The 20,250-nt window shown below is 38.2% G+C and overlaps 1 protein-coding gene across 8 annotated transcripts in view; it reads right to left on the bottom strand.

Moving 5' to 3' along the window:
• Positions 1–20,250, bottom strand: part of GTDC1 (glycosyltransferase like domain containing 1) — a 453,460-nt gene that overhangs the window by 53,197 nt on the left and 380,013 nt on the right. For all 8 annotated transcript variants that reach the window (XM_025276812.3, XM_025276818.3, XM_044935732.2 and 5 more), the window contains one exon: positions 935–1,044. In XM_025276812.3, coding sequence (XP_025132597.1) covers positions 935–1,044 — 110 coding nt within the window. The remainder of the gene's footprint in view (positions 1–934; positions 1,045–20,250) is intronic.

Below are 20,250 nucleotides of genomic sequence, written 5' to 3'. Positions count from 1 at the left end.
TGGGAACTTTCCTTGTCTGCATACTTGGGGTTTGGGCTTCCCAGGTGGCTCAGTAGTAAAGAATCTGCCTGCCAATGCAGGAAATGCAGGTTCCATCCCTGAGTTGGGAAGATTCCCTGGAGAAGGAAACGGCAACTCACTCCAGTATTCTTACCTGGGAAATTCCATGCATGGAGGAACATGGTGGGGTACAGTCCACGGAGTTGCAAAGAGTCAGACAAGACTTAGCAACTGAGAACCCACTCATGCATACTTGGAGTTTACAAAAAAAGTTGAATATCCAAAACTTAAAAAACATGAACATTTAAGACCTTAGAATGGTGGTCAAGATTCCCATCTTCTGACACAGACATGCTCAGTGAGGATGCAGGGTGAAGGAAATGGTTCAGAAGAAGCTCCCTATGGCATTAGGGATGAGAAGACTTGCTGCTATCAGCTTCAGATTTCTGTTTGCTTTCTCAAGTTCAATTAAAAAAGCATGGACCAATGACAGCTATGATATGTATCTACTCCACTTTACAAGTTTGATGCCAAAATGCTTTACACAGGCCACCTAACAGATGGTAATGTATTTCAGTCATTACCAGAGAGAGTAGGATTCAAACCAGTGACCCTGAGGTGAGAGGTTGTATATCCAATTATAAATTCCTACTTTCCTTAACTGTTAAGATGCCTAAAGCAATATATTTTATTTACATCAAGATGCATTGTATAAACTATATTTGATAAAAGAGATGACTTCACGTTCTCAACTTAAAGAATGCTTACTTAAGTATTTTTTTAATTGAATCACACTTTAATGCCATCGTATAATCTTTTGGTTAACAGCGCTCATCTTGATTATTCTAACAAAGGGAAACATGGAAATTAATACTTAAGTTGTAGAGCTTACATCATCTATAAAAATACACACTAGAAAATACAAGAGAGATACCTGGGACTTCTGTGAAGGTTTCTCCAAGGACAGATACGTGGAAATTGAGTCCTAAGTCCTTAAGATGCATCAATACCTTAAAAAAACTCTCTGGATCTTTATCATGCTCCCTGGAAGTAAAAACACAAAATATAACTTGTGATATCTTAGGGCATGTATTAGGAAAAGAGTTTTCACTTCTCATAGGCTCAATTCTTCTCCTGGTCTACTGTTAGGAGAGCCTCTGGCATCAGAGCAGAGATCTTCCCCTACCCTTATACTGTAGCATTATTGTTGTGTGTGTTCATGAATCTAACTTTGCCAGGCTCTTCTGTCCATGGGATTCTCCAGTCAAGAATACTGGAGTGGGTAGACAAATTCTTCTCCAGGGGATCTACCCAATCCAGGGATTCAACCTGGGCCTCTTGCATTGCAGAGAGATTCTTTACCATCTGAACCACCAGGGAACCCCTAACTTCTCTATCATGGATCGAAATTCAGTCCTATCAAAGTTTTAAGGTTCTGCAGCTTTTCATTAAGGAAGAAATGTATCACGTTTTTCACATTTTGGGGTTAGAACATAGAAAGTCTGGGCTTCCTGGGTGGCTCACCAGTAAAGAATCTGTCTGGGATGCAAGAGACACCACGGGTTCGATCCCTGGGTTGGGAAGATCCATTGGAGGCATGGCAACCTATTCCAGTATTCTTGCCTTGGAGAATCCCATGGACAGAGGAGCCTGGCAGGCTACAGTCCATAGCATCGCACAGAGTCAGACATGACTTAAGTGACTGAGCAGGCATGCATAGAAAGTCTAGAGTATTTTCATTTCTCCTAAAATGGTTAATTTTCCACTTAACACAGGTTTTTAACAAAAGAAAAGATCAGTCTTCAAACGACAATTCTCTACTGATCATGAGAATGTACCAAAGATGCTTTTCATTTCCGTGAGTCTGAATACCTCTCTCTCACATTTACTGAGTTTCTTTGTGTCCACAAGGAACACACAATTTAGGGAGTGAGATTACAGACTCTCTCACTAATCTCTCATTTTAAATAATTGAATGGAGAATTATAAATACATCAAAAGGGGGGTAGGCCTGAGTCTAAGTCTGATGAGTATTAACTTAGGAGTGGAGGTTAGTCAACACATAAAAGAATAGTAATAAAGATAATTCTTTCATTTATTAGCCTTTGAAAAACATGGATTATTTTTGTTTGTTTAGCTTGTCAGTCTTCTTTGTAATGACAGAATGAGAGGCTAAAGGACACTAAAATTAAAAAAAAAAAATTCACCAATTCAAAAAATCACACTAAAATGGAATGAGTTATTTTTTACATTCTAAGGTGTGAATATTTCAGTATTTCTTGCAGTTAATTACACTGTTTTAAATTATCTTATTTCAGACAGATGTGGACCAGATGTCTTCAAAATATTTGCTTTTTTATTTATAATTCAGAATTTAAACTTATTTTCTATATTACAGAGGAATAGTTATATATCAGCAATTGAATTTCTCATTTACCAACTAATTATGTAAAATAAATCTGTAAATTGATCAAACTGCTATATGAAATATGAAAATTACATCATTCAGGAAATCTCATGAAAAATGACATCTGCAACCCTAAATGTGTTAATTCACAATTCAGTCAATATTTTCAGTATGAAGAATTAAAACAAATGCATCTTCTGATTAACATTTTAAAACGGCATTTATAATCTCCTGGAATTGTAAGATCTTATAGAATTAGAGTTCTGTAACAATTTATTTTAAGCTCTGTATCTCTCACTTTGATTTGCTTCAAATAACAAAGAAAGCAGTGGTAAAATGTTCATTGCTTTTTAAGATGACAGGTTTTACATACATGTACTATTGGGAAGTTTTGGGGGTAATTCTCATATATTCTACTGCAATGGGCAAGAACAAAGATTTTAAATATTTAAAGAATACCCCATATGCTATCTTCAACCACATCGATCAAATAGCTGCCACCTAATCTGTAACATAGGTTATTTTACTCTGGAAATACTTAGATGAAAAGAATGGAAACAATATAACATATTTTAAAGAGGGAGAAACACTACAGGGAAATTTAGCCACTCGATTCTCTAAAGTTTTCATTCTGAGTTACAAAAATTTTCACTACAGTTCCTTAAGAGAATATCTATTCTAAATATTTTCTGCTGCTTGTTTGTTTGTTGGTTTGTTTTGTATTAAAATAAAAGTAGATGCAGTTTGGAATTGGAAGGATGTTTAATTGGGTAGAAGCTGTAGTTCTTAAAAAATTCCAATGTGAATATTTTCAAAGAAGTAGGATCCACGAACCTATATTTTCAGTGTTTCTATACAAGATAAATGCATGACAATCCTACTGTATTCTTAAGATATTTTTTATAGGTGGAAAAAAGCTTTCATATTCAATAGTCACTTTGCATAAGAACACAAAAGAGATTTGTATAGATCCCCTCTCTTTCTGTTTAAACTGTAATATATGGATGAATGTAAGGTGAGATTTTTCTTCTGCATAATTATCCCTCAGAAAAAGAGGCATTTTATCTAAAGTCCTTATAAAGTCTCTCATAATACCAGGCACTCTTTCACTTTATTTTTCACAAAGTACAGTTTAAGGAAGTTGCCTTAAATCTAAGACGCCAATTGATGAGAATTTTCAATAGTTTTAGCAGTCCTTCACTTGATGGGACCGGTAAAAACAGAAGTCAAGGAATTTAATACGGAGTTAGTAATTATTTTGGGAGATATGACTTAATAATTGAAAGTACTGTTGAAAACAAGTATTTTAAAGATCACTAAAAAAAAGTATCAGAGTAAGTGGTTACTAGAGACCATGAGTAGTAAGTGGGCTTTTAAGGTAGAGGAAAGATTTCCAGGGATGGCATCGTACATTCTCACAATCTTGTACCCCAAAACTACTTAGACTAAATTCCAGATGACAGGTGGTAGAAACATACCAGCTGCCTGAAAAGGTGGTACCCTTCTGATGTCAAGAATGCATGGAAGCGGGGAACTGAACTAAAACTGCTTCATGAACTATAAGGTTGAGAAAAGAGAAATACTTGTAAAAATACTCTATGCATGATATGTGTTTTAAAGTATTATTTATGTCTAAATTAGTGCAATACATATTATAAGTAGACACTTGACTATTTCATCTATGTCTTTTTCAGTTTACGTAGTCAATTCAGCTGAAGTTTTCTTGGTTTTCTCTAGACAAACAAGAAGTTGCCTACTATTCAGAGGATCATTAAAGACGTGAATGGATATTTAACAGCCATATAGCAAGGCCTGGATATATCAATGGCAGATCTCAATATATTCTGTCAACAGAGAAAATCATTGCAGATATCCAATGAATTATTCATTGATCTTATCCTAGCACCCATGATATTAATGAGCCCATTTAGTAGAATATGTGAATCTGTCTCAAATTCTTTTCTAAGAAATCTAATGTGAAATTCTCATACTTATGATTTTAGCGTAAGGCATGAAATACAGGATGGAGGATTTAAAAATAATATTTTAAGGGCCCCTTTTTGTGAACAGCTGACAAGATTAAACACATTTTTATAATATAGTCAATTCTCTATAACTACATTTGTAGACTATGGATTCCTAAATACTCTTCTGCTCTTATCCACTGTTGGTAGTAATATAAATTGCAACAATATTTTAGAGGGCAATTTGGTAATGTACAGAATAAGCCTTGAATTATACATAATTCTTACTATAGTAATTCCAATTAGAAAAATTACTCTCTGAAATAAAGAGGTGCATAGAAATTCAGTCAAGGTAAGTTTTTAAGAGCATTGTTTATAATGGCAATGATCTGTAAACAACCTAATGGGATGATGAAGAAATATATTTTGAGACATACATATGATACAATACCATGCAGCCATGAAAAATAATTTTGCAGAAGTATATTTTTTGACGTGGAAAATACTGTTAAGTAAAAGGGAGGTGATAGAGTACCAGGTAAACTATACTGAAATGTTAACAGGGTTTATGTGTAGGGGATATATTATAAATGTCTTTTTTTACTTGTTTTCTATCATTCCTTTAATAAATCTTTTTTATATAAATCATTTTAAAGCTTTAAGGAATCACCTCTCTCTAAGATTCTGCCATACAATTGTATTCATAGGTTTTTGCCTAACTCTGCGGCATTTTCAGTATTTATAGTGGCACATTTACTCACTGCCTGTGACACCTTCATATTTGACAGCTGCCCATCAAGCTATCTTGATTCATCATAAAACATTCTAGAAGATGAGTCAGAGTCCAAGTCTCCCAACAATTCCCACATTCTTGACTAGGTAAGAATGAAACAGTCTGGCTGGGAACACATTCCTCTGCAGCCCAACTATGGCAGAAGAGACCAGCACAGAATATTTCAGGCTTACTGGAAGCAGCAGATATAGCAAGAACAGCTTTTATTCCCAAATATTATTCAGAACATTTGAAAAGCATAAACTGTTTCCATGTGTTTTTTCTTCCTATATCTGTTCTCTCTCTGTCGCCTTTCCCATTTAGTTTTTTTAGAGCTAAATTTCTTCTTATTCTTAACATTCATTCAGTAAATATTTATTGAGGATTGCTAAGTTCTCCATACTTGTCACTTATACTCAACTGTTACCCTTTCCTGTTTTCCCACATAACATTATACTTATTGAATGCAATCACTTTGATCTAGTTCCTTGCCTTGCCTGGGAAGAAACCTGGCTCTTTTCGGATGCCATAGCTTTCCCATATCACTCTGGACTGAGAGGTCCATGAGGAAAAGATAAATGATGCCTGCTTTGTTTACTACTAAGTACCTAGTGCCTTGCTAGTGGAAGGCATTCCTTGTATGCATCAATATCCAGTTCTTCTCTTCTTCTGGGCACACAGAAGACTCCATGTTCATCCCCTTGAAGTAGGAGAGGCTACAGGACTAGTTCTGACCAATGGATTGCCAGCTAAGTGATGTGTGTCACTTCCAGGCAGAAATTTCTAAGAGCAGTTCTGGACAGCATTTTCTCTGTTGCAGTGATCCTTGAAGAGGTCTTATATCAAGACGGTTAGGATAAAAGACTGAAGTGATCCAGACTGCTACATGGAGAAGAGATGCCCAATAAAGCCATCTAAATAAACAGCAGACTTCTTAGTTAGTGGGAGAATTAAACTTCTGTTGTGTTTAAGCAAATGAGATTAAGGGGTCTTTATTACTTCAGTATAAGGTGGCCTATGATGATTAATACATTATCTGTGGCATAAAATTAACTGCTTTAAAAATATCTGTTGAATGAATAAAGGTGTAGGAAAAATGATTTACATTTGCAGAGCTCCTGCTATGTTCAGGGTCCTACACTAGGCACCTGATCATAACCTTAAAGCCTCTCAACCAAGTGGTCATACAAATATAACTATTCCTTCATTCACGATCACACAGAAGAAATTGCATCTGCATTTGAAATCATGTCAAATTACTCTAAAGTCATATTCTTTCTTCTGTACAGTTTTCGACTTCTTCCTTTCTTCCTACATATAAAGAGAAGGAAAAGAGAGCTGGTACCTTCAGTCCATGGTATTGTTTCCAGATCATCAAGCAATGAACAATTCTTAGATTGCTACTTGAAGTTAAAACCCACTGGATAAGATGTGGCAATAAGAAAATGGGGGAGTAACATGGGATTATATGATCTCTCCAACATCATGGTTTCAAATTTCTTCACCTTTTCTTATACCCTCCATCTTTGCTTCCTTGTTATGAAGTACCATGTTACTTTCAAATTCAGTCCTGTGTTCCTTATTCCAAAACATAAGGCTTCTCTCTGCCACCCTGTGCTAGTTGTTATGATCACTTACCTCTCTATTATCCTTCGATTATCCCTCTATATGTCTGCCAGCAATGATCAGTTTTGGCTTCCTGCCACAGGTGCTGCTTCTGCTTTTAATATGGTGCTTTGAATAGAATTCAACAGATAGTCTTATGAGGCATCAACTTCTCCACCTCTCCCTCCCTCTGATATCCACCAGTGCCTTCCTTTCTCTAACTCCACCAGCCCTTTCCACCATCATTTAGTTACAGGTGACTAGAGCCAGGAATATTCACTATGGCTTTCTCTGAATGTTATTCACACTGCATTCTGCCCTTTACTTTCAGAGGAAGAATGAAGTGTACATTTCAGAGAGAAGTGGCTCTGCCACTCACCAGAGATATGACTATTTATTTGTATGTTGTATAAACTTGCACAGCCTCAGTTTTTTCATCATTAGACAGGGGTAAAAATAATATCTACATTTAAAACATTGCTAGGGATGAAGTGCCTGGTACTTTGCAGGTACACAATAAACTCTCATTCTCTACATCTTTGGTATTTGTGGCATTTCAATATTTTAGAAATGTTAACTAGTTTAGTCCATCTCCCTGCCATCCCAAAATATTCAAGAAAATAAGATGGTTGTGTTCATTACTTTGGGGAAGGTATGACCCAGAGGAAAAGCCCCCTAACCCCCACAAAAAAAGGGAGAGTCTTTTTGGCTGGTCACAGGAGCAAAAGCCTTTGCAGAAATGGTAAGGGCTTCAGACAGGTACAAGTATATAAGTAAAATGCCATGTGAATGGAGCATATACCTTCCTGCACCAGGTCAGTGTTCCACCTCTAGACAAGAAAAATGGAGGACTGATGGGGCAGACTTGAGGAGAACAGAAGTGTGAGAGTCCTTGAGCCATGCACTGCACTTCGTGGGTGAGGCAGAAGCATGACTCCAGACAGTGAATGTCTAAGGGTATGCACACAGTACTGGGGACATTTGTGAGAGACCCGGGTTCTATCCCTGGGTCAAGAAGATTCTATGGAGAAGGAAATGGCAACCCACTCCAGTACTCTTGCCTGGAAAATCCCATGGATGGAGGAGCCTGGTAGGCTGCAGTCCATGGGGTCACAAAGCGTAGGACACGACTGAGCGACTTCACTTCACTTTCACTGAGCCATGCAGGCATCAACTTGGAGCCAGGATTTCCTTGAATGTCATGGAAAAATCACAGAGCTATTGACAGACTGATAGAAGCAAGGGATCCTTCAGCAGTGGCCTGAGAGGAATAACGACCAGGAAAATGGAAGACAGAGAGTCTTGAATGGCTTGAGCTTTCCATCACCATATTGAAATGGGCCGTTGTACAGAAAGTAAGTCATAGAAAAATAAAATTCTAATTTATGCATATCAGGGTTTCAAGCCATCTGCACATTCATATTCTCATCTTTCCTTTCAAGAGCAGAAGCAGAGATGTGTGCCTTTCCACATCCAAAGTCTTTTAGAGCTCTAGATGTTCTACCTTGTATCTTCTTGAGAAATCTGCCTTCTCATGGTCAGTTTCCTTCCTAAAACCTGTGATCCTATTCCTTCCTCCACAATTTCTTCATGTGTATCTTGGGCATTTTTGAGTTATCCTTTTGACCTGACACCATTTATCGACAACAACAGTCCCAATAATATACTCCTTCTGGGTGACTTTTCACAGATCCTTTCATCTTAGAATACTAGCTATAGCCTCCTTTCCTACCTCCTGGGTCTTTCCTACATCTTCGCTCCCATTCTTTCATTCTCTTAGATGAAAATGCTCTCCAACAATACTAATACCCACCTGTGCCCCCCTTCATTCTCATTTCATATTTCCTCCTACATTTGATACGACTGACTTTCTTAGAAGCAATCCTAGCTTGGTTTCCAAATAGTGTATTTAGACTACAACCTAATGACCTCCTCAATGAAATCTTCCCACTCATTCCATCCAGCAGGCCACCCAGTGAAAACCAAATTCAAGGAATCATTTTTCCCAGTAGGTCTCTCAACATGATTCCCTTTTAAACCTCCCTCTGCTGAAAGTTCAGACCCCCCAGGTTTCTGCTGAACAATGATTCCCACTCTTCCTGGATACTGTAGACAGTAATTTCATTCAGCTGTCTAACTTGTCAATGACCTCTCTTTTTCTACAGTTTTTGCCAGAAAGCCCATAGAAACCCATGACTCAAATAACTGGTCTGCCATGAAGTGTCTTAATTAAGATAAACTGGTCTTTCCCACTCTTGGGACGTTCCTTAGCAGCTACCGTTACACATACTTTTAAACCATCACAATGTATGCAATTGCTTCCTCTCAGACCTGGGAGTTTCTATGGAACTAAGCTCTTTCCCCAACTCATTACTAAGTCCTTCTGTTTCCCTCTGTAATAACGTTTCTCCTTGTCAACTGTGGTGACCTGAGCTGTAATTTGAGACTGAGTAATCATTTAGATTTTCTTTTGGACTATAACATTTCCCTCAAGAGATATGCAGAAAATACATTCAGCACTCAGAGTGTGCATGTCTGACTCTTTACAACCCTATGGACTGTAGCCTGCCAGGCTCCTCTGTCCATGGGATTTCCAAGCCAAGAATACTGGAGTAGGTTGCCATTTCCTCCTCCAGGGGATCGTCCCGAACCCAGGATTGAACCTGTGACTCATGTTTCTTCTGCATCGCAGGTGAATTCTTTACCACTGAGTCATTGAGGAAGCGTACATTCAGTTGCTTACTGGTTATTCTGAGAACTACTCCTGTAGTGAGAACTTTCTCTCAGGAGAAGATTAGGAAATTCTTTGATATTATTGAGAATTGTTGTGTTTCTACTTCTCATAAAGGAAGATGCATAATTTTTGTTTCCTGCTTTACCCTGACTTCCAGGAAGCTTACAGTTAAGTTTTCACATGCTCAAATCTCAGCATCGGTCAAATGGAAATAACAGTACCAAAAAATATAATAGAAAATTTAAAACTCATTGGATGAGCTCAATAATAGGATATTGCAGAGAATAGAATCAGTGTTCTTGAGGTAAACAGAGTTTACCCAATGTGAACAACAGAGAAAATGGACAAAAAGAAAAAATAAGAAAGAACTGAACCTCAGGGAGTTGTAGGACAGGAACAATTTCTTACAACTGTATGTGAATCTATAATTATTTCAGTATGAATTTCAATGATAAAAATGCATGTCCATTGCATTAAATTAAAAATAATTCTGAAATATATGATGTATGCACTGAAAGCCCCTGTTTTCTGATTCTCCTGATTCTACTCCTCAAGTGTAAGCACTATTAATAACTGGTGAATAGGCTTCCTGACCAATTTCTATGCATATGCACAAATATATATTTGTGTGAGTGCATTTTTATTTATGTTTTAGTTTATAAACATGAGATTACTATCATTCTGCACTTTCCATTTTCACTAAATACATCACATATATCTACATACGTCAGTGCATATAGATATCTAATTTAATAGTGTTTATCTAATATTTCACATTTAAAGTAAATTCTCCTACTAATGGACATTTACGTTAGTTCTAATTCAATGCTATTTCAAACCATATATCTAGTTCTTTTTATAACATTTAAATTTCTCTTTTGTGGAATCTTATTTATTCTTGTTTTTCCTGCTACCCTGCAAATGTAGCCATCTCAAATCTCTAACGATGATCTATTTCCCCTTTCCTACAATGTTTACATACCTTATCGAACGATAGTACTTTCAAAGTTTCTCCGACTCACTCTACTATGTTGTAAGTTCCCTGAGGGCAGAGCTCACCTTCTGTTTGCCCTGTATTCCTCCTGTGCAGAATTAGGCCTGGCATATAGTTTAAAACAAAGCTAGTGGAGGTGATGGAATTCCAGTTGAGCTATTTCAAATCCTGAAAGACGATGCTGTCAAAGTGCTGCACTCAATATGCCAGCAAATTTGGAAAACTCAGCAGTGGCCACAGGACTGGAAAAGGTCAGTTTTCATTCCAATCCCAAAGAAAGGCAATGCCAAAGAATGCTCAAACTATTGCACAATTGCACTCATCTCACACACTGGCAAAGTAATGCTCAAAATTCCCCAAGCTAGGCTTCAGCAATACGTGAACCGTGAACTTCCAGATGTTCAAGCTGGTTTTAGAAAAGGCAGAGGAACCAGAGATCAAATTGCCAACATCTGCTGGATCATGGAAAAAGCAAGAGAGTTCCAGAAAAACATCTATTTCTGCTTTATTGACTATGCCAAAGCCTCTGACTGTGTGGATCACAATAAACTGTGGAAAATTCTTCAAGAGATGAGAATACCAGACCACCTGACCTGCCTCTTGAGAAACCTATATGCAGGTCAGGAAGCAACAGTCAGAACTGGACATGGAACAACAAGACTGGCTCCAAATAGGAAAAGGAGTACGTCAAGGCTGCATATTGTCACCCTGCTTATTTAACTTCTATGCAGAGTACATCATGAGAAACGCTGGGCTGGAAGAAGCACAAGCTGGAATCAAGATTGCCGGGAGAAATATCAATAACCTCAGATATGCAGATGAAACCACCCTTATGGCAGAAAGTAAAGAGGAACTAAAAAGCCTCTTGGTGAAAGTGAAAGAGGAGAGTGAAAAAGTTGGCTTAAAGCTCAACATTCAGAAAACAAAGATCATGGCATCTGGTCCCATCACTTCATGGGAAATAGTTTGGGAAACAGTGGAAACAGTGTCAGACTTTATTTTTCTGGGCTCCAAAATCACTGTAGATGGTGATTGCAGCCATGAAATTAAAACAAGCTTAGTCCTTGAAGAAGTTATGACCAACCTAGATAGCATATTGAAAAGCAGAAACATTACTTTGCCAACAAAGGTCCATCTAGTCAAGGCTATGGTTTTTCCTGTGGTCATGTATGGATGTGAGAGTTGGACTGTGAAGAAAGCTGAGCACTGAAGAATTGATGCTTTTGAACTGTGGTGCTGGAGAGGACTCTTGAGAGTCCCATGGACTGCAAGGAGATCCAACCAGTCCCTTCTGAAGATCAGCCCTGGGTGTTCTTTGGAAGGAATGATGCTAAAGCTGAAACTCCAGTACTTTGGCCACCTCATGCGAAGAGTTGACTCATTGATGCTGGGAGGGATTGGGGTCAGGAGGAGAAGGGGACGACAGAGGATGAGATGGCTGGATGGCATTACTGACTCGATGAATGTGAGTCTGAGTGAACTCTGGGAGTTGGTGATGGACAGGGAGGCCTGGCATGCTGCAATTCATGGGGTCGCAAAGAGTCGGACACAACTGAGCGACTGAACTGAACTGATAGTTTAAAGTTATTATTCTGAGTTGACTCTAACTCTAGTTCATCTCTCATGAATCTAATATTTTTATTGCCACAAACTATAAATTACCTTTTTAATTATTTATATAATGAAGTGACTACATAAGAGTCTTCACTTGGCTCTTCCAAAGACAACTCATCTCTAATACTTAAAAACTGACCTGCTGCCTTGTCAAATACAGCATTAATGGCTGAGCTCCTCTCTTGTACTGACACGTCTTCATCCACCCAATGTTCTAGGACTCAAGCATGATTCATTTCTGAACACAAAGAAGCTGCGTCCCAGTAGTCCTGATAAGCAACCCATAACCAATCTTGCCATTCTTCCCATACAGATAATTTAAGATTTCCTTGATAATCCATTTTTATAGTACAATGTTATCACTTCATACTTGACAACTGCAGTGAATTTCAGACTCTCCCTCTGCCAACTCAGCCTCCAGAATAATTCTTACATTTTCTTCTTCTATATGACTTTCCCTTTATATCTCTTTTCTGAAGTGTGTCCTAAAAACCATTACATTGAAATTAAGCCCCTCTAGCCAACATTCAAATATTTCAATCAACTCATTCCCTCAAATGACTGTTGATACTCATTCATTCCCATCCTCCTCTTTTTTTTTTTTTTTTTGCTGTTTTCCATCCACAACTCTTGTGCCTATAATCCTGAGTCTGGAACACATCTCTGCTCCTCTCTCCCACTCCTTGCCCACTGTCTCCTTTACTGATTTTGACTTTACTGCTACTGGTAGTCATTCATCCCTGTGAAATCCCATCTGCCTCCAAATCATATAGGAACATTTATAAACTACTGATGATTTCATGAATGTGTTCATTTACATTATCTAAAAATTGAATCGTATGTTGTCCTCTTACAATTAGTCTGAAATCTCAACCACAACAGTGAAATCCTTTGACTTTAGAGATCTTTGGAGTGAGTGAATGATAGCTTCATCATGGCTGAATACAGATAGTTACATTTTTTAAATTACAATAGGATAGGTCTATGAAATGACATGAAGGATCATGTGTTTTTTTTTTAAATGGAGGATTAAACATGGCCTGGATTATTAGATGCCTTTCACCCAGATGAATTTCAATTCTTAATAACAGGTTTTCCTATTCCATTGTGGACATTTTGTCACATCTAGAAATGACAAGGTCTTCAATCATCTGGCAAAGAATCTTAATTTGAAGAGAAAAATCTACTCCAAAACTTCTTTCCGATTTGAAAAATGTTGAAGTAGAAGTGGGTAGAGTGACTCATAAGAAATTTCTCCAATGGGAAGAAAAATGCTAAAATCCTGTTCATTTTATATATTTTGTCTTATTTCTAGACTCACATGAGACTGCTGTGTTTTTCTGGCTGACACAGAGATCTCCTAGAAGAGACATCTCCCTTACTCAGCAGCAACTGCGAAGCATACCAGATTGCCATGGCAATGACTGTGGGAAAGGAGGAACACAATATGGGATGTCTGTTCTATAAAGACCTGCTCAAAATGACGTGTTCTTGTTGCTGCATATGTTGTATTTTCTCATCTCATAAACAGTATTAATTATGTATCTCCTCTCTTCTCCTACAGTCTCATAAATGAAATAAATCTGTATTATTCTACTTAGTCCCATAGCATAAAAGAAAAAAGTTCAGCCCCAAATTTCACTACCCAGCCTTTTGTTGCTTATTATTTAAAGTATTAAGAACTACTCATATTAGGTGCCAAAGTAGACTAATAATTTATATGGAAAAGAATAAAAGACTCTGAATATGGTGACAGCATCACATGCTCAAAATTAACTATACTGTTCAGGAAATGACTCTCCAAAATGAGAAGCCTCATGAACCGAAGTCTTAATTAGTTAAGTCTACTGATTGCCAGTAGGTATCAGAACAATTTATATCTGGTCAAGTATGGATAACAAAGTCAAGTATGTTAGTGTATTTGGTGAGAGATCTTTCTGATTAAATAGTCTGCTTTAGTGGTGCATGTAGAGCTGAAAGAAGAAAAAAAAGATGCTTATTGGAAGCTAATAATAATCGATTTATGACTATATTACTAATTGTGTGTTTTATCAGGATAAGTGAAGTAAAATAGTTTACATAGATGATAGAATCTAGTGAAATAGTTAAAAAAATATTAGTTCTGATATTTAATAGCTGTAATCCAGGACAAATTACCAAACCCATATGAGATTTAATTTCTTCATTGTAACAATCTGGCTGCTGCTGCTGCTGCTGCTGCTGCTGCTAAGTCGCCTCAGTTGTGTCCGACTCTGTGCGACCCCATAGACGGCAGCCCACCAGGCTCCCCCGTCCCTCGGATTCTCCAGGCAAGAACACTGGAGTGGGTTGCCATTTCCTTCTCCAATGCATGAAAGTGAAAAGTGAAAGTGAAGTTGCTCAGTCGTGTCCGACTCTTAGCGACCCCATGGACTGCAGCCCACCAGGCTCCTCGGTCCATGGGATTTTCCAGGCAAGAGTACTGGAGTGGGGTGCCATTGCCTTCTCCGAATCTGGCTAATAACACTCAGTTCAAAGAGCTGTTGAAAGGATTAACTTAGATGATGTATACAGAACAATTTTCAGTGCCCAGGAAACAAAGAATACACAATAAGTGATGGCTGCTATTATTATTACTGCTATAATAATTATAATCATCATTGTTTTAGTCTTCATTTATAGAACTGGGAATTTAAGAATAGTCTAGTAAGTTCGATAGCCACTATAATTGGACAAAAAACAAAGTTTGCGATACTTTACCATCAGTCATTTCTAGTACAAGCAGAATGTGTCATTGTCGAACTTTTCAAGTTTACCTTGATAGTTACACACAAAGGCATCTAAAGTGTCAAATACGTTACATGTGCAAATAATATCATAAGCACTCAATAAATGGCACTTATCATCTACAACACAGAGTTATTAATACAAATGTGATTAAAAGTAAAGTTTGTGTATAAAGGCACACATGTCCTTAACTGAATTTGTCTTCTCAGGACAGTATCCTTAATTCTGTCAAATGACACCATTAATCTTGTCACCAAACCCACAATTAGCTCAGACACCCTCACAACAATATATTAATCCTGAACCAACACCATATTACCACCCAAGTATATTTCTCTTTTCTTGATATGGCTTAGATGCTCATCATTCCTTCCTAGAACTATTATAACATCATATCAAATCACTTTCCTAAATAATTAAAACAGAAATTGGACGAGTCAATGGTCATTTACCCCCTTCTTCACTTGGATGTTATCCAAAGGCAACAAGGAGAAGTGGAAATACAGTGCAAATGTAATCTTCTACAACAATAAGACATAAACCCTCCTGAACCACACAATAGATGGAAAAGCAGCTCAGAATAATGAAGATCAAACAGGTGGACAGGTGGAAGTGGGATGGAGGAAACCCCCTGCTTCTTAGGGAGAGCTGGCAGAACGCACTTCTCCCAGGGAAGAGTATGCCATGTATGCAAGACCAAAATCCCTCCTTAGCAAAACCTCAACAGGGTTTGTGGGCTGCTGATGCTAAGAACTTCCCTGTGCCTGGGTCCATCTTGAGAAACAGAGAATGAAGTTTAAGAAAGAGATCAGATAGAGAAGGCATTTTTTGCAAGAAGTAGTCTGTCTGACAATCATCTTTTCTGGGAGGATTACGGAATGATATTGGCTGGTACATGAAATAATTTTGTTCCTGACTACATAATTCACTCATTTTTATGGATTTGAATGGCACCAGAATTGAATTTCCCACAAACATCCTAAAATAAAGGTAACCTTTTAAAAAGGTAAACATTACAAAATCTGTTCCTTCTGCTTTAGACTCAAATTTTATGGAATTCATTTTTACAAAATGAAATCTATATCATACTTTCCAAATGAGAACTTACCCAAAGATGCAGTAGTATGTGTATATTCATTTATGACAATATTTTCATTTAGGAATAAGTTCACACATATTCTAGGAACAGTATGTATTTAAGATAAAAATTAACTAATTTTTCATTTCTTTTGCAAAGAGTTTCTTCAATATTTATTCCAATTTGACTTAATATTATTATACTTTTAATACTTTTTCAGTTACTTAAACTTAAAAGTTAACATATATGTTAGTATATTTCAGACTTGAGAAATATTCAAATGATGGACAATTTTAACCATTCAAATCACAGAAAGAAGCTACTGGTTTTATATCTTTGATGCATTTGTAGGAGAGATATGTAATAAATGCCTCTTATTGAGTGTTTTCATCTGTAATCAGGCTTGTAATACAAAACCCACCAAAGAAAGGTTATAAAGGGATCTTTTATTTACTTGATTATCAATTATCTTTAGGATGAATGCCAAGCAGACCAGCTTTACATTCAAGATGATACATAACAAAATGTTGTTGGTTCTGTGCATGCTAAGTCACTTCAGTCTTATCTGACTCTCTATGACCCTACTGCTGCTGCTGCTCCTAAGTCGCTTCAGTCATGTCCGACTCTGTGCGACCCCATAGACGGCAGCCCACTAGGCTCCTCTGTCCCTGGGATTCTCCAGGCAAGAATACTGGAGTGGGTTGCCATTTCCTTCTCCAATGCATGAAAGTGAAAAGTAAAAGTGAAGTCGCTCAGTCGTGCCCGACTCTTAGCGACCCCATGGACTGCAGCCCACCAGGCTCCTCCGTCCATGGGATTTTCCAGGCAAGAGTACTGGAGTGGGGTGCCATTGCCTCCTCTGGTGGGTTCATTTAATTAGAATTTTTTTACAGTGTATTAAACTATAACAATTGACAAAAACAACAAAAATCACTCATCTAGTATAAGTTTTTGGCCCTAGGAGAAGAATATCCTTGTTTGAACTTAGGAATTCATTCAATGAAGGAGAACTATGTATGTCTGTCTGTCAGACAGAACTTACACAAAGCACTGGGATGCAAGAATGACTAAAGAGAATGAGAGACCCAATCCTTAAGAAGTCTAAATTCTAGTCAAGAAGAGAAGCTGTTCTCTCTGTGCTGTGATTTGAGAGATAAGAAGGAAAGTCCATTGTCCACAAAGCTCATCTATGACTTTTACTGTCTGAAGTTCCCTAAGCCCGGAGCTTTTGGTATATCTCCGTATGCTTAGTCACTCAGTTGTGTTCAACTCTTAGTGACCCTCTGGGCTGTACCCCACCTGGCTCCTCTGTTCATGGGATTTGTCAGACAAGAATACTGGAGTGGGTTGTCATTTCCTCCTCTAGGGGATCTTCCCAACCCAGGGATTGAACCCAAGTCTCTTGTGTCTCCTGCATTGCAGGTAGATCCTTCACCTGCTGAGCTATTGGGGAGGCTCATATCTTGGTAGTACAATAAAGTTTTAACAAAGTACTCCGTTCACAGAAGGTTGGTCCTAAATATTATTTGATGACTGGATGGTTAGATGAATAAGTGAATTTCCTTTTTGTGTTTCATTTTAGAAAAGCAGGTAAACAAGCAACCTCTTTAAAATGTAAATATCCTGGAGGAGATAAGACATCAAGATATTAGACGGAATGTACATGTTGGTGTGATTTAATTTAAAGTTATATGTATGTATATTATGTATCTTGTATTCTTTGGGGATTAATATATTGAATTAGATTACTAAGCATGTAAATTCGATGATTAAAGTAGGAAGGCCAAGAATATGAGATTTTGAAATGTGAAGAATGCACAAGGAAGGCTAGAATTGTGTGGAATAGCAAATGAAAGGAAGTTTGGAGTGCCTGGGTGAAAGCTAAATGACTCACACTAGAAGGAGGATAAATGTACAAAAAAGCGAGATGGGGCGGTTCCTGCCTTGCAAAAACTTCACCCATTTCACATTTGCTGGAGGCTGGCTTTTAAAGAGTTGATCTGCAAAAAGTAAAGCTTTTTTTTTTTTGAATATTTTTCTTTTTTGGCCATGCACCAATGTATGTTTATGGAATCTGAGTTCCCTGACCAGGGATAGAATCTATACACTCTGAACTGGAAGCACAAAGTCTTAACCACTGGGCCACCAGAGAAATCTCTGTAAAGCTTTTTCAATGGTCTCAGTTCACAAGTTCTGGGCTCTGGCACACGAGAACAGGGCTTTTCAAGGAGCTCCAGTAGGATGGGGGGCATCAAGCTGGCATCACCAACTTCATTCCAGCCCGGGGGCAGTCCCATATACAAGGAATGGAAGGATGGAGCCATCGTGTCCACTGAACTGTTCCCTTCAATTTAGAATTACACGGAAATGTGAAGATAAGCAATGAGACCAGTTTTGGTTGAATCTTTCTACCTCCCTAGTTCAAGTTCACAACCGGTTTAGTTCAGTGTTCTTTCTTGAAACACATGTGGCTCAGGCGCCAAGGAGTAATGTGTCTAACAGAATCCCTTGTTCAATTATCCTCACGTCCTCAGTGAAGTGTTGCCTGACTCTTCCAGGCAGAATTACTAGCTTTCTCTTTTGGGTTTTCACTTATTATGTTGTAATGCAATTATCAGGGAGCTCTCTGAGGTAGGGGTCTCAAAAGAAGTCTTATCAATACATGTGGAGAAGGATAATATTTGAATACTAAGTATTAATATTAGTATTAATCAATGTGCTTAATGGACTTCTTGCCTCAGTGTTTCCTACTTTTCCAATCCTCCCCTTGCTTCTCCCCCATCCACCAGCAACAAGGATATTCTAGTCTTTGCCCTTAATGTAGTTATTAAGCAGAAATGCAAAGAGAAGACAAACAAATAGTTAATTCTTGATTTCCACATTAGAATTCTGAGGCTGAGGTCTATATAACAGTTTTGGAGAATAATACTGAGTAGGTTTTTCTCAACACTCTTCCTCACTCATTTCACTCCCTTTTCTCCAATCCGTGGGTGAAGAGAGGCATGCGTAAGAGGATGGAGACAATCCCGAGTAGACTCCAAGGCTGAAAATGGGGGATCCTGGGGGCAGGGAGGAAAAGCCAGTGTGTTGGGAGAGCGACCTTGGTCGTCTGCCTTTTCTTCTAGAAACCAGCAGGTTTGCAGTAGCTCCACTGGCCAGCATGTCATGGGATCAACTGAGCAAATTAAACAGCCTGAGTCAGACAAAAAGCAGATTTGCTGGGTTTTCTGAGGTCTAGAAGTGGAATGGGAGAGCAGCCAACATTTCCAAAAGCCCTGAGTAAGAGAAAGACATTTCCAGAGAGTGAGTGCTGCACAGAGAGTCTCCTGCGGTGCACATAGCATGAACAGCTCCGTGTACAGGCAGATGGGAACTGAACATACTAGACTCCAGCTCTGGGGTGTCAATCCTAAAGGAAATCAACTCTGAATAGTCATTGGAAGAACTGATGCTGAAGCTGAAGCTCCAATACTTTGGCCACATGATATGAAGAGCTGACTCATTGGAAAAGACCCTGATGCTGGGAAAGATTGAGGGCAGGAGAAGGGGTGACAGAGGCTGAAATGGTTGGATGGCATCATCGACTCAATGGACATGCATTTGAACAAACTCTAGGAGTTGGTGAAGGACAGGGAAGCCTGGCATGCTGCAGTCCATGGGGTCACAAGAGTTGGACATGACTGAGTGGCTGAATAACAACCGGGAGGTGACACAGGACAATATTCTTTTCAAAGGATGCCAGTGTGGGCCTGTGCCTATTGAGACCAAGCTTTCTCCTTCGATGCTCCTAAGCATCATTAGGACTTGAAGTGCTACTTGAAGGAGAAATCAGGGGAACTGTAATTTTACTGATTTATCATAAATCCACTGAGACAATCCTGAGGCAAGAGAGTCAGGTTATGGAGAGACAAAAATTAATAATAACAACATAAACTTATATAACCTTTATATGGATCAGAAGCTGTAATAAGACCATGCGATGGATAAAATAATTTTCTCCTCAGAACTCTGTGAGGTAGGCAACATTCTTCCACATAATTTATAGACAAAGAAACCAAAGCCTTGTGAGTTCCCAGAGTGGCCCAGTATAAAGGGTAGACCTGGGACTTGAACCAGCAGTCTGTGCTCACAAATTACAACCCAGTGTATGTGGACGCTGGGGGTGCCAAATTCCTTGCCTCTGGTAAACATGTACTGAATGTAAAAAATCAATGAGTGAATAGTTGTATCTTGGATTCCTTTTATGTTGTACTATAATTCAAGTTCATTTAATATGGCTCTTTTACAAATAGCTAAATTACAAATTTCTTTCATCT

Source organism: Bubalus bubalis, chromosome 2 (assembly GCF_019923935.1).
Source record: "Bubalus bubalis isolate 160015118507 breed Murrah chromosome 2, NDDB_SH_1, whole genome shotgun sequence".
NCBI lineage: Eukaryota > Metazoa > Chordata > Mammalia > Artiodactyla > Bovidae > Bubalus > Bubalus bubalis.
The sequence above is the reverse complement of the archived record's forward strand: the minus strand, read 5'-3'. Positions and strand labels throughout refer to the sequence as shown.